This window comes from Amaranthus tricolor, chromosome 1 (genome assembly GCF_026212465.1).
Source record: "Amaranthus tricolor cultivar Red isolate AtriRed21 chromosome 1, ASM2621246v1, whole genome shotgun sequence".
Classification (NCBI taxonomy): domain Eukaryota; kingdom Viridiplantae; phylum Streptophyta; class Magnoliopsida; order Caryophyllales; family Amaranthaceae; genus Amaranthus; species Amaranthus tricolor.
Window position 1 is genome coordinate 256,657 of NC_080047.1, and position 13,929 is coordinate 270,585.

General features: G+C 35.6%; 1 protein-coding gene across 2 annotated transcripts in view; it reads right to left on the reverse strand.

Moving 5' to 3' along the window:
- LOC130821519 (serine/threonine-protein kinase TOR) overlaps positions 1-13,929 on the reverse strand; it is a 37,055-nt gene that overhangs the window by 3,418 nt on the left and 19,708 nt on the right. For both annotated transcript variants that reach the window (XM_057687319.1, XM_057687315.1), the window contains exons 29-51: positions 13,582-13,653; positions 13,333-13,467; positions 13,194-13,255; positions 13,015-13,112; positions 9,858-9,967; positions 9,544-9,717; positions 9,392-9,457; positions 7,026-7,094; positions 6,838-6,945; positions 6,360-6,500; positions 6,112-6,240; positions 5,862-6,027; positions 5,553-5,767; positions 4,102-4,308; positions 3,382-3,495; positions 3,097-3,300; positions 2,859-2,939; positions 1,343-1,417; positions 1,183-1,249; positions 943-1,103; positions 667-840; positions 453-581; positions 277-360 (exon numbers count right to left, since the gene is read on the reverse strand). In XM_057687319.1, the coding sequence (XP_057543302.1) occupies positions 277-360; positions 453-581; positions 667-840; positions 943-1,103; positions 1,183-1,249; positions 1,343-1,417; positions 2,859-2,939; positions 3,097-3,300; positions 3,382-3,495; positions 4,102-4,308; positions 5,553-5,767; positions 5,862-6,027; positions 6,112-6,240; positions 6,360-6,500; positions 6,838-6,945; positions 7,026-7,094; positions 9,392-9,457; positions 9,544-9,717; positions 9,858-9,967; positions 13,015-13,112; positions 13,194-13,255; positions 13,333-13,467; positions 13,582-13,653 (2,841 nt within the window). The remainder of the gene's footprint in view (positions 1-276; positions 361-452; positions 582-666; positions 841-942; positions 1,104-1,182; positions 1,250-1,342; positions 1,418-2,858; positions 2,940-3,096; positions 3,301-3,381; positions 3,496-4,101; positions 4,309-5,552; positions 5,768-5,861; positions 6,028-6,111; positions 6,241-6,359; positions 6,501-6,837; positions 6,946-7,025; positions 7,095-9,391; positions 9,458-9,543; positions 9,718-9,857; positions 9,968-13,014; positions 13,113-13,193; positions 13,256-13,332; positions 13,468-13,581; positions 13,654-13,929) is intronic.

Sequence of the window (13,929 nt, forward strand, 5' to 3'; positions counted from 1 at the left end):
TGCATAAGGATGTTTGTGATAATACTTGCACTTGTGAGTTGTGACAAACCTACTACTCTTTACTTGATAGCATGCTCAAATACCGGAATGGCCAGAAAATCAAACTTAAAAAGAAGGGCAGTTAAATGAGTTGCATAGGTTTTGGGAAACCTCAAATATAGAGAAAAAATTATCAAACTTCAGATCTTAAACGGAGAACAAAGCTGAACATTCAGGTTCTATAAATGTAGAAAGTTCCTACTCCTATAGCCAAAGGAACAGAAAAGCATTTATTACCATGCTCATCACTGCCAAACTTCTTGTATAATTAGTTCGTCTATACAGCCAAACTTCTGAAGTGCGACTTTTTAACCAAAGGACCTACACAGCAAATTAGAAGTCAAGAAGTTAAGAGTTGAGAAAAAACCAAGATGCAACACTTCTAGAATCTGGATTACAAGACAAATACACACCTTTGCTAAATCATTTCCTTCAGTGTTTTGGAGAGCATAATCAAAAACTTCTACTTTAGATATGAGTGGCAGATGGTCATAGTCTTGAGCAAAACTGAGCATCAACCTGTGTTCTTGATTCAAGGTGATCTGAGAACCATTGAGTTTTAAAGGTCAGAGAAGAAGCTTAAGCTGTTTGAGCTGCCAAAAAGGCTTTCAGTTTGCTTTCACTTACCCTTCTTGCATCCCTGTACTCTCGTATAAGGTGATGCAAAGTATCACAATTAGGCACCCATCCAATTAGTCCACTGTTAGGGGATAAGGGAATGACCGAATATCGTTTGATAGCGAGATCTTTTTCTGAGGTTTTTCGAGAATTTTCTAGAAGAGTATTTACCAAACCAAAAAGCTGCAATAGATTAAACCATGTCATCATCCATCCATAGATAACAAAGGAGCTTTGTATTCAATGAAGTAACACTGTAAGCAAAACATATTACAAAGGATATACCTGCATGACACGTTCATCTTGCCGCAGGTCTTCATGTCCCTTCAGCAAGAAAGCATAGTCCTCTCCATCACTTCCATGAATTGTCAACTTACGAGGCCGTTGCTTAGAAGTCATCACAGTGAGTTGAGGTGCAAATGTCAAAATTGTCACCACCGGTGCATCTAGAATAAAAAATGTAGATGCCAATTGGTTATGTTATCAGTAAATATCCTTTTAAAAATTTCAGTCATAAATACTTGCCAGCACGATAGGTTCCAGGCACTGCAAGTTCCAAGTTGCGGCAACTCAGCAACTCAGGTGAAACAGACTGGTCGCAAAAAACATGGCAAAACAATACACACATAATGAGCAACATATATGAGTAAATTCACAATTTTTTGAAGAGAAAGATGATTCCTACCTGCAAGTCAAGGGTGGTAAGTGATTGAAGCTGCCTATCTATCCTTCTGAAGACATGATAGTAAAGGTCCCAAGCCTGGTAAGAAGCAATCTCGCATTAGTAAACATAAGGGGCGTGCAAAACAAAAACATCCTTGTGCAAGCATAACATATTCATGGGATACAAAGCAAATGTATTTAGGTAAGATGACGACAAATGAGCAAGGCCGACATAAAAAAGCTACCATCATAAAATAAAAAGTAATTCTTGGAAAACACATAAAATTTCGACAGCAGGGCAGATAAATCATTATACAAAGAATGAAATTTACTCTGGAGATCAACTAATGAAATTTACGTGGTGCCGCATACGCATCAGGATAATGAATTAAGGCTATATGAGTAATAAAATAATCATTGCTCTATCTCTGTTTTTGGTTTGCCAGAATAGAATGTGTGGTGGGGTGAACCCTACTTACATCCAGTTTGGATTTACTGCATGAAATGACAACAATGATATTTTCAGAAGACTGATTCTAGCTTAGTTTGTAAAGTCGTGTGGAGATGGAATCCATGTCATGAACTAAGATTGAATCCCATGAACTTTATCTTCCGTGGCTATCTCTGCACCCAAAAGAAACTGATGTTGGGAAGACCCAAGTAATCTGAGAAACCTGTAACCTACCTGCTCATATAAAAGGCAACTATGAAGATCCAAATAAAGTTGTATGCCTGTTGTCTTTTTTACCGAGTCTTTAACATCAATTGATTTGCAAACTTTCCTCTTGTTCCTAAATTCCTGATAGAGATTGCCTTCGCAATAATGTCACAAATCAGAATATCATTCACCAACTAGCCAATACAGGCATACCAGGTTAAACCTTCAAGATTCTATGAGAAGTGTGCTTCATGGGCTGTCTTAAGGGCGTGCAAGGTGCCCAATCGCATAGCATCCGGAAATAAGAAGGCTATATAACAATGTAATATGATAGAGTAGTAGGTAAAGTTTTTGCCTAATAGCCTTGAAGTCATGAGTTTGAAACCCATGAATCTTATTTTTGGTAAAACACTCCTTCCAAAAACCATGTATTAATTTACCAAATAAACATATTCCTCAATTCACTTCCATTTTATATATCTTATTTATTAACCAACTAAACATATCCCTCAATTAACTCTCATTTTTCTCTTTTATCATTAATTGCTACATAATATAATTATAATTGTTTTGTTATACAACTAGTGTCTTGGTAACAAATTTTAATTATCTAAGAAATTATTAATTGATCTTATCGATATGTTTTATTTGTCTACTTTTTTATTATTTTGTTTTCATGTATATCTCATGTAGTTTGACAGTAAATTATGTAACATCCTTTTTAAATTGAAACTTTTTCTCTTTTAAGGTTGTTACGAGGCCCCATTTTATAATACAAGAAAAATAAACAGGCCTCTAAAACTCCACCCCTGGTGTGCTTCTACCAAAATCTCACAAGCATTCGAATAGAGAAGCATAAGGCTCCCAGTTCCAATTATACCTGAGTAAGTTCTGCATCTTTCCCCGTGGTCTTATATCTCATGCAGCATTCGTAGGCTTGAAGCAAGTCCTGACGGTATGTCTGAAACAAGCGAAAACAATGTTAGCTTATTTGCACTAAGATGCTCATGTCACGTACCTGGTCTCACTTAGGTATCAATATTCCAATGATCAAAAGAAGAAATACTATTGCTTGAATGAGAGGATTATAGTGAAGCAGATAACATCAAAAAGATCACCTGAATGAAAGTCATCTCATTAATGGTGGTGTTACTCTTCATCGCACCTTCCTCTAGCATGTCATGCAACGGCTCAAGGACCTTTAGCATACCCTCAATATTATGCTCACCAAAGTAAAGACGACTAGCTTCTTCTAATCCTTCATGCCACAGTTCATGCCATAATATTGCCACCCTAATTAACTCCTTTGATACAAGTTGAGCCTGCGCACACAGGATAAAATAAAACTAAATTGCATTGCCAAAAAGCTAACATGAAAAAAACAAAATCATAACAATACTTACCTCATCAACAAGTGCACTGCTGTGCTGCCTTACTCTGTCAACAACTCTTTGAGCTGCAGCTCTGCGCAGATCACTTATTGATTTGCATGCCACAAGGAGAGGATACATAAGAGCCTGTGAAATAAGTTGCAAAAACATCAATCACAACTTTTACAGTTAAAAAAAGCTAACAGGTATCGAGGAGAAAATACAATGGAGAATAAAATATGAGGAATCAGTTTTTGCCAACACAGTTTTAATCGTTGTTGCAAAGTCAGAAACGGTCACAAAACAGCTTTTGCAGTTAATACAAATGGTTTAGCGGAGTTCTTGGTCTATATTTTTAACATGGTGAGCTCAAAAATTTTTACAATATGGTTACAACCCAGTATATTTAGATAACATTTTAGGAAGCACAAAAAGGGTACACCAAAATTGCTCGAAAAAAGTATTTCAATTCTAAATCTTTCCATTGTTGGAAGGATTTGAATTGTACAAAATATCAAGTTCTTTCCTCCAATTCCATGCTCTTCATTTCCCTATTTTCAGCTTTCACTATCCAAATGCAAAGAAAGGTTGTTTCTGTCTATAATCCGGTCAAGGTGAGCTTGAACTATACAACACTATGTCTGGATAACATTATAAAAATGAAAAGGATGGTAAAAGAAGACTCGGGTTTTCCCATTGATCTTTGACACATGGTGACAACAATCACTAAAAATAAAGACACTGAGGGTGAACCTGAGGATGGCTTTGTCCAATCCGAACTAGAAGTGACTGTATAAGTTCTCTAACAGCATGATTGTTAGAGTGTATCCGGGCAATAATTTGAGGTAAAACAACCAGCCAAGTGTCTATACTGACAAGCTGAAATCCCTTTTGGAGAGCCATTTGAACTTCAGCTGTTGACCCGTGGTTGAACCACAATGTGAGAAGACGAAGTATGTCCTGGACAAGAAAATATAATCAAATCTTTACTAAGCAACATCCATGAAATCAGCCAAAAGCAAATATAAATTGGTTAGCAGGACACTGAATGCCATGTACACAGTACACAAAAATTGATGAGTCAGTCACAAGTTGTAAGCCAGTAGAAGGAAATGCAATCAAAATCATTTTTTATCGCAGATATGTGTATCTTAAATAACTGTCATAACATACTAAATATTAAAGCTTGTCATACACCAAACATTGACATGATTTGAGCAAAAAAAATCCAGATCTCAATAGTAAAAAGCACATAAATATATGGACAAACACAATATCTCAAAACGTATGGTACCAACTACCAAGTTTACAATGAGAAACAGCGGAGCAAAAATATTGTTTTGTTATCCCAAATTGTATAAAAATCGTGTTCGCTATGGAAGTACGGCACAGAAGATATACTGCAGGCATATGTTAGGAATTTTTTAAATAGATCATTGTAAAATATATTTTAGAAATTGTACTTCATGCGAAAACATAAATTTTGTCACCAAACCTATTCTTCGTTCAAACATACCAGCTTTAAAAAGAGATTATATGACAAGCATATTCGTAGCATGAAATAGAATATCTAGCTGTGGAGCAGCTGTAGTAGGTGGAAAAGCAATGCTTTTCCTAGTTTTATGCAATAGGAAGGCCTAAGCACCTATATCTAATTTCATGCAGCTATTGTAGAAACTCTAAGTCTACTCTCCAAATTCGCAAAGACAAGTTGTTCCAACAGTCAATTTCAAATGCAAAATTGATCATACATTCATACTTTATTTGTCGATCTATCCTTCACCAAGCACCGGCCCCACCACCTCACCCCACCCAAGCAAATCTCACTTCATTCTTTTGATGTCATGCATTTGTCTTGCCCTCAATTTCTTGGCATCACTTTACAAATCCAGAAAAGGAAAAAAACAAAGCCCACATGTTGCAAGGTTATAGATGTGTTTCAGAAGATATTCCAGTAAGATGTACAATGAAGAAGGTAGGAATATTATTGAATGATCCAAGACCGTATCAAAAGTTGACATGGGAAACATGAAGCTCAATTTGTCAGAGAATTTTATTAATGATTTTAATTTAATGATATACCCTTTAGGCGTATTCAGGATTGCATGTCAATGCATCAAAAACCTATTCCCTAAAAAATCAAAAAGGTGAAGAACCCTGATTCTGATTGCAATAATATTCAGCTTGTGGCCACTAGATTTTACCTGCAAACTGTCATCAACACCTTTAGAATTCGCAGCACATGCTATAGAGTGGAAATATCCGGTGACAGCTGCAACTACAAACTGTCCTGCAGTACTTGCATAACCTCTAAGAGTATAATGTGACATCACAGCAGTATTGAACAGAGCCCAAGAGTGCCAAGCTTTCCCCCATTTAGGTGCACATTGCGTGGCATTTCCTAATGCACCTATTATGGCTGCAACATAGGATAGATAATTTATCACATAGCTAGATTCACATTGAACACTATCCATTATATCTCTGTAAAATATTCATTAAAAAGTAGTTACCTTGGATAGATTCATCATCAAGTATAGGAGTGAGTTCACGTTGCCAAGTGCCAAGTTTGAGATATACTCGAGCAATAAGATGAGTGCCCGGGGTTGAGGCATTTGTCAACATCATTTGAGAGGTGGTTGAAATATTTGACGCATTAGAAAGATCGATTGCTAAATCCTACTCATATTTAGAAGAGTAGGTCACTTTAAATCTACATATTATTTTGAAATTACTTCGCATTATAGTGAAATTCGACAATACCTTCAACCTTGCAAATGCATCCCTTCGCTTGTGATCTTCCCCAAGTGACCATAAATACTTCAGGTATGCAAGCATCACCTGAGGCGGTCCACGATAATGTAGATTTCTTGGAGATGTTTCAGGATCATACTGTACATGTGTGAGCGAATATAAATTTATAAATAAGCGAAATCTGAAGAATACAAAACGAAAACAATTATCTATGTAGATACAAAACTAATCAAGATTTTGTTTGAATGCAACATTACCTGTAAAAGTTTAATCAATGTAGATTTGGCTTGACTAATCCGCCCACTTTTCCTGCAGAGAGTTGAAAATTTCAACCAAGTTTCGATATCTTCTTGTGGAGGCAGGACAAGTGCTCTCACAACCAATAGAGCTTGCCAAACCTACAGATCCAAGTGAACAGAGTCAAATGGGTACTTCTAAACAATACATTTAAGCCTAGAGAGCAGTACCCTTGAAATATGGTGGACTTAGTACATGTAATATCATAATATAAGCTGATAAAAGAGCAATTTTTGTGTAACACATAAACGGGAATTAGAAAGTGAGGCATCATGCACACAGCCCATGCAAGGGTAGCCTATAGCCATTTAGATTGTGTCATGTGCCAATAAATTGGGATGATGAGAAATCTTATATGCATGCGCAATTGGACATACACAAACAGAGATAGATATGCTAATATAATGCTGCTGAAAATTTGAAAAAAAATAGAGAAACCTCGATATTACGCTTCACTCCATGTATGCGCTGAGTCCACATATTTCTAATCAGTGTGCGACGCCCTTCCGCGCCTGGATTACCAAATAGGGTAATATAATCAACAACCTGATCAATAAGAATATAAAAGCAAAAGGTTAGGAAACCAAAAACACTACTCCAGGGCTTGTATAAGGTTGCTACTTTACCTCCTCCAATTCTGACAATTGTTGAACACGAACCATATTGCTGTATGCACGTTCATAACTCTCCAAAACCTATAACAAGGACATCTAGTCAAGCTGAATACACCTTAAAAGAGAAGCAGTTTACACTGTTAACTGAGCCATCGCGTACAGTATGAGGTTACCAAATTGATAACATTTCATTACCCCAATACCGCTAATAGGCTCCTGCCAAGGCCGATTTCGGTGTCAAATGAATGCAACTTCACTATTGTAATAACAAAAAGATTGACCCAATAGACCTTTGATTGCAAACATCAACTATGATTTCACATAAATAAGTACACATAATTTAATTAAGTATTTTATTATAGTTCATTATAGTGTAAAACTAAAGAAAAATAAACCAAAGAACAATGTTAATGCATATGAATAACAAAATTGTTCCCAGGAGAGATGAAAATAGCTTCAACATTCCATTACGCCTATGCATTGAGTGGCTCCCACCTCCGGTGGGATTGGGATCGGATGTACGCACCCTTACTCTTTTCAGTGATAACAAAGAGGTTATTTCCGATTAACCCTTGGTAGGAAACATCTACAACGTTACATAAATAAAGAAGGGACATCAGATTCAAAATTATTGTCCAAACTAAATAACAACGTTACATGATTTTATGAGCCGTTCTACTATTGTCCAAACTAAATAACAATAAATTTTTGGTCCATCGAAATAAGGGACATCAGATTCAAAATTATTTGAATGAAGAAAAAGAAAAACAGAAGCCAGGGGTTGGGTTAGGTATATATCATCATCATCAAACCTAGTATATGCAGCTCATAGAGGCTAAATTTATCAATATGAAAACAATATATTACTGCTCATAAAAGAACATATGGAGCCACTATTCAATTGTTAAACACTATGGATAAGTTAATAAGATTTATTTTAGGGTGGTGTCAACAAAGCTCACCCCTTGAGCAATCACAGTAGTGAGTGTGGTTAATGTAGCTGTAAGAGAGCAACAATTGATAGGGAATCAAGAACAATGCAGCTTAAGTGGGAAGAAAATTGGTGGACCTCTGGGCGGAGGGCAAGGTTGACAAACTGGATGAAGCAATATCATACATTAAATTTAACAAACAAATTTTGATGATTAAGAGTTTTACATTAATTTTAATTACATTAGCTTTCCTAAATCCTTTACTTTCTGGCTGATGAAAGAAAATAGGGGTCTAACAGAATCAAAAATTCTAAACACTATTACCCGGAATGGAATTCAAATTGGTATAAGCAACGGGAACTGGAACATGGAATGCAGCCTAAAATGTTTTTAAAATGATTCAAGAACGATTAGGTATAGAATATATCATGTAAAGAAAAAAAATTATATGCCAAACAAGTATCAATTTAATTTTTGTGCTTAAAATTTTTTAATTGTCTGATTTAGTTTACCATTTAATAAGAGAAAAAGAGTAACTTTTGTATAGTCCTCTGTCTCATAGTAAACTGGGAAATTAAACAAAGTGAGGAAGAAGTAAAAAAAAATGGATTGCAACTAGATTCAAGTGGCAGTGCACCACCAAAAAAAGAAAAAAAGAATATAACAGAAAATTCATGGGCGATAAAAAACAGACTTCACTTTTTTTATGGATTGACTTGAAAATAAAACAATATAACTATTGCATCAAATGAAAAAGCTAATCCTAAGAAACTAGCCTAGTAGGTGAGACTTGAGAGAGCTCATTTGATCTATAAACCCCTCATTAGTTGCCCGCACAAAAATTGAGAGGCAAGCATCCTTTGCTTCACAAAAGTTACACACACAAAAGTGATCCTAACCTCATCAGTCTTCTCTCATCCCTCAACAAACCAACTAGGAATCTTCTACAAATCATAAAACAATTTTATAAAATTAACCCAGAATCAACATAATAGTATAAATTTAACTGTCTAATACAAGCATCCTTGGCTCCTTAGTCCTTAGTCCTAGTCACCATCTCTCTTATGTTCTGTGAACAGCCACTTCAGATATGTTAAAAACATAAGGTGAAAATTATCACTAATAACCTTGGAGTCCGAAATTCAGAGTAATGCATCAACATTATGCTTTCCAAAAATCTCCAACCCATCATTACCTTTGCTTCACCTTCTTACTCCCACTCCATCAGTTGCTCTTGCCTGTATATCTTATTGCAAGATTTTCTTTAATGATAAATGCTAACTCTCACATAGATAAATAGCATTGATAGCCAATCAATTAACCAAAGACTAATACGATATTCCATATTGCAATGCTAAACATTAATTTCATCATTATTAGGTTATCAAACTGTTAACTCATTTTTGTTTCATTGTTACAAGGGTACCAAATTTGAATAAAACGTACCAGAGCAGCCAGCTCTGTGGCCAAACAATTTCTTGCCTTCTCAATATATTCTCGGGCTTCGTCATACTGCAAAATATTAATAAATGATTGTAAAAGTCAAACAAACAAAACCATTTGAAACATAGCAAAACACATGAAAAATGTAAACCCACCTTCCCTTGTCGAACTAACAAAACAGCCCGGTAGAATGTACCATTACTGCTTCCATCACCGGTGGCAGATGTATTTCCCAAAACACGAGATTTAGTTTCATCTCCATCATCAAGGCTTTTAACGTACTCTGCCATTTGATCCCACTCACCCATGTTCCAAGCAGCACTAGCAGCCTGGAAGAACCAAATTAGCGAAAAGCCAATGCATTGCATCAAAGCACCATTAAAGATGTAAATTTGTACATTCGCTAAAATATGAGAACAAGACAATTTACTTTTTCCAATTAAATATATAAAAAACAGCAGAAGCTAACCATTGGCGCCATCTCCAATCTGGCTGCTTGCTCAGCTGGAGTCCAATACTCCTTGCACAGATTGTTGAGCTCCTCCCAACGGGCTAGTGCTGCAAGACATCTCATTCGCCCTTCAAAACAAGGAAAAATAAAGAGTTTTAATTTAAAGTAGACACTATACGAAACGAAGGCTCCATGAGAACATTTCAACAAAGAGAAATTAAAACGGATTAAAACAAATACAAAGTTAACCCTGAACCGAATAGCATAGCTTAAGGACTCATTCGTCCAAAAGAGAAAGGCACTTGTTGCCTTACTATCAGATTCTGAAGCCTGCTATGTTAAGAAGAGAACACGTTCTCTACTTGTATTTAAATGGCAATAAACAGACCTTAACTCACTGTGCAGAGGTTACTCGCTATTTACTCTCAATTGACCAACATGAAGATGTATAACGGTCACAAGAAAAGATTGCACAGGCAGGCATGTTTGCAATACTGCAGTGTAGCATCTCACAACATAGTGGTGAAAATTGTTAGAATAAACTTTGCAATAGTAATTCACATTTGTCAATTATCTATACAGATTACATACAGCATTAATTTCCAGTTTTGGACAGGTTGTTACATAGTTATAAGTGGGGAACAGAACATATAAGTGAAGTCGCGTCAATGTAATATGTGATCATAATCATGCACATAAGTAAGAATTTATACTACAACCATAGTGTAAAAACAAGGTTGCATCGCATTGCATCAGCCACATTGTAAAGATTTTCAAAAATAATGAACTGATGTTTCCCATGTTCTAAAGGTGTAAAAAAACCACATTTTTGGCTGTATCATGGGATATCTAATGTTTTGACCGACATTTAGGCGTTACGATAACCGCATACTCTCGTTACCGCATCAAAGCTTCCTTATTGCAATAACAACCGTTTTTACTCTATGACTACAACAATACCAAAGCTTTAAAACTTAGTGCGGTCAAATTCATGAGAGATTCTCTCTAGGAAGGGAAAGGGGATTTCGAGTTTTATGCATCGACATGGGAAGTACGGGCCAGCCCATCATCTAATTATTTCTGTCCTTGGAAAGCAATATCCTAGGTAATTCCTTCTTTTTCTCCTTCTACTACTTTGAAAGCAATATCAATGGATGGGGTTCCATCACTTCAAGGAATTGTTCCCTAAATTATATCACCTCTCTTCAAAACATAATTCCCCTATCAACGAATTTTATGCAGAGAATGAGGACAATACCCAGCTGGCATGGAACCTATTTTACGGACAAGAGCCATTAGAAAGGGATTGGAATTCAGAAGTTGAGCTTACAAATATTCTTCAAAATTTATGGCCCTCTACAGTTTCGAGAATGTGGATCCCAAAGTCGTTAAATTTTTTTTCCTATGCCTCTTTATGTTCTAACTTCTAAGCATAGAATAAAATTTGTCCGTTATGTAATGGCTGCTATGTAACTTATGAGTGGCTGTGACATTAAATCCCCTTAAATAACTACACATGAATTTTCACGGTAAAAACGCCGCGTTGACCGTCACCTAACGTGTAACGTCCATTACAACGTTATTTTTCAAGAAGAGGTTTTAGAAAATTTGCTTCTAAAATCACCATAAATTGTAGAAAAAGTTTTTCTAACATCTCTATATTATAATTTCATTACTAGCCATTAACTTTAATCATTACAAATTACTTAAACTATACTTCTAATTTTAGCAAATAAAAAACTAATAAACTAATAAGTTGAATAATTATCCACTACAAGTGCCTGATATAGGGCAATTACAATAGTTATGTGCATATTATTGCATAATAAAAGTAGTTCAGCTAAAAATGCAATTATAAGCACAAAATTCCAAGTGATTTTTTCCAAAAGTTCACAACACCTCGACCAAGAATCGCGTTATTACTATGTTGTTATAGTTGTTTACCGCGGCAACTCGACCGTTTCCGTATACGCATGCGCGATCGCATTTTTTTCACAGTTTCCATAAAGGCTATGCTTTTGAAAAATTTTATGATTACTTGAGTTTAAAGGACTGTAACTTGTGAGAGACGTCAGATGATATGTTTCTTGGTAGTATTAACTGTTTAAGCTTGGCCCTGCACACTCTACATCAGCTTTTTATCATCATGTTGGGCAATAAGTAACAACCCTTTCCACCTAAGAATAACAAGTATAAATTCTATACCCAGTCCATAGAGTAAAAACAAGGCCATTTCGCATCGCATCGGCCGCGCTGTAAAGGTTTTCAAAATAAACAAACCGATATTTCCCACGTTGTAAGATGTAAAAAATAGCATTTTGGGCCGCATCAAGGGATATCTTATAATTTTGACCGACTTTTAGGCAATATGATAACCGCATCACTCCCACTCCCAGATCAATATTCCGTTACCGTGATTGCGACCGTTACCGCATTTTTACACTATGATACCCACACAGTGCTCATAGAAAACACAACTGAAAAAAGGATGAAAGAAAAGATCGACATAGAAGAAAACACATAGAAATTAATTAATTTCCCTAATAAGATTCAATGCTTACCACTTACCACACACGGTACTTATAGAAAACTCAACTGAAAAAAGGATGAAAGAAAAGATCGACATAAAAGAAAACACATAGAAATTAATTATTTTCCCTAATAAGATTCAATGCTTACCACTTCTAATTCCATTTCTCATTCACTTTCCCGAAAGTTTAGATTACTTGCAACAATTCTATTTTTGATTTTTATCTCTACTTAAGTTTACAATATTCCCCAAAAGGTGTTAGTTCAACACAAAAAAAGGACCTAAATTACCTTGTAATCCAAATTTTTGTCCATGCGAAAAAGAAATACTGCATTTGCATTTACTTGGGGATGGAGGAAGAACAACAATGTCAAAGCCTTAATCCCAAAAACTTAAGAATAGAAGAGGCATTTTATATTTTTATTGACTTTGTTGCTAACCTATTTTATGCTAGCTTAAGGACGTGAGCTATTATCCCTTGGAAGCAGTTCATCAAAATAAACTACTATTTCATAAATCTATAGCAATAAAATATACAACAGGTAGCATAATTTTCTTCTAGCACAGAAAAAAAGACAATAAAACAAATAAAAAAAGACAACAAATAAACCAAAGAAAAAAACACATGGTTAACTAGATCCACACCTAATGTTGCTTCCTGCAAAGCTTGAGCATTTGTTGCTTGAGCTGCTTTTGAAGTGTATGCCTTCAGAGCATCATCCCATCGTTGTAACTTTTCATACCTACATGAAAAAACATAAAAACGTGCAACCATGGTAAACAAATCGCAAATTGCAAAGAATTCAAGACCTGTTAATCCATACCATGACTCCTTCAATTGAACATCCAAATTCTGTTGTGCATAGGTCAAAATTCCTACAGCAGCCTGTAAACGAAACAATAATCAGCAAACATATGGTATGGATAAAACTTGAAATGAGCTCGTCTATGGATCTTGACGACCTCATGCTGATGCAATTGGTTGTTGATATGTATAAGTGCTTCAACAACAGCAGCTGGGTTTGCATCCATGTTTCTAGATCGTGGACCTTCAAATTCCATTTCCTTGTAATGCAGTGCCTTTGCAAATGCTCTACACTGATATGAATTAATTGAAAGAATTTACACAGATAAGCAAAGATTACACAACTAATCAAAAGGCTGCACAAAACGTGTGTGCTGGAAAACAAGGAAATGTAGATAAAAATATACCTTCTCTGCAAGAGCTCCAAGAAGACGTATATCAATAGGAAGAGGTTTTTCATCATGTTCCATGAACTCTGCCTACGTAGATCAGGTGGCAAATATCAGTAAAAAGAAGATTTGATTGCATAAAGATTAGATGTCAAGCCAGACAGAAATTTGACATCCATAATACCATCCACAAGATATAAAATGTCCTTCGAGCAAGAAAGCAAGTTACAGATTAGCCCAATTTAATTTAACTACCTCAATTGAGTAACACTTGAAAAGCCAGTAAACTTAGCCCACAATGACATCAATCAAAGGACATATACAGAGCAAGAGAGGATTACATAAAACAGAAACACCTCCATAGAC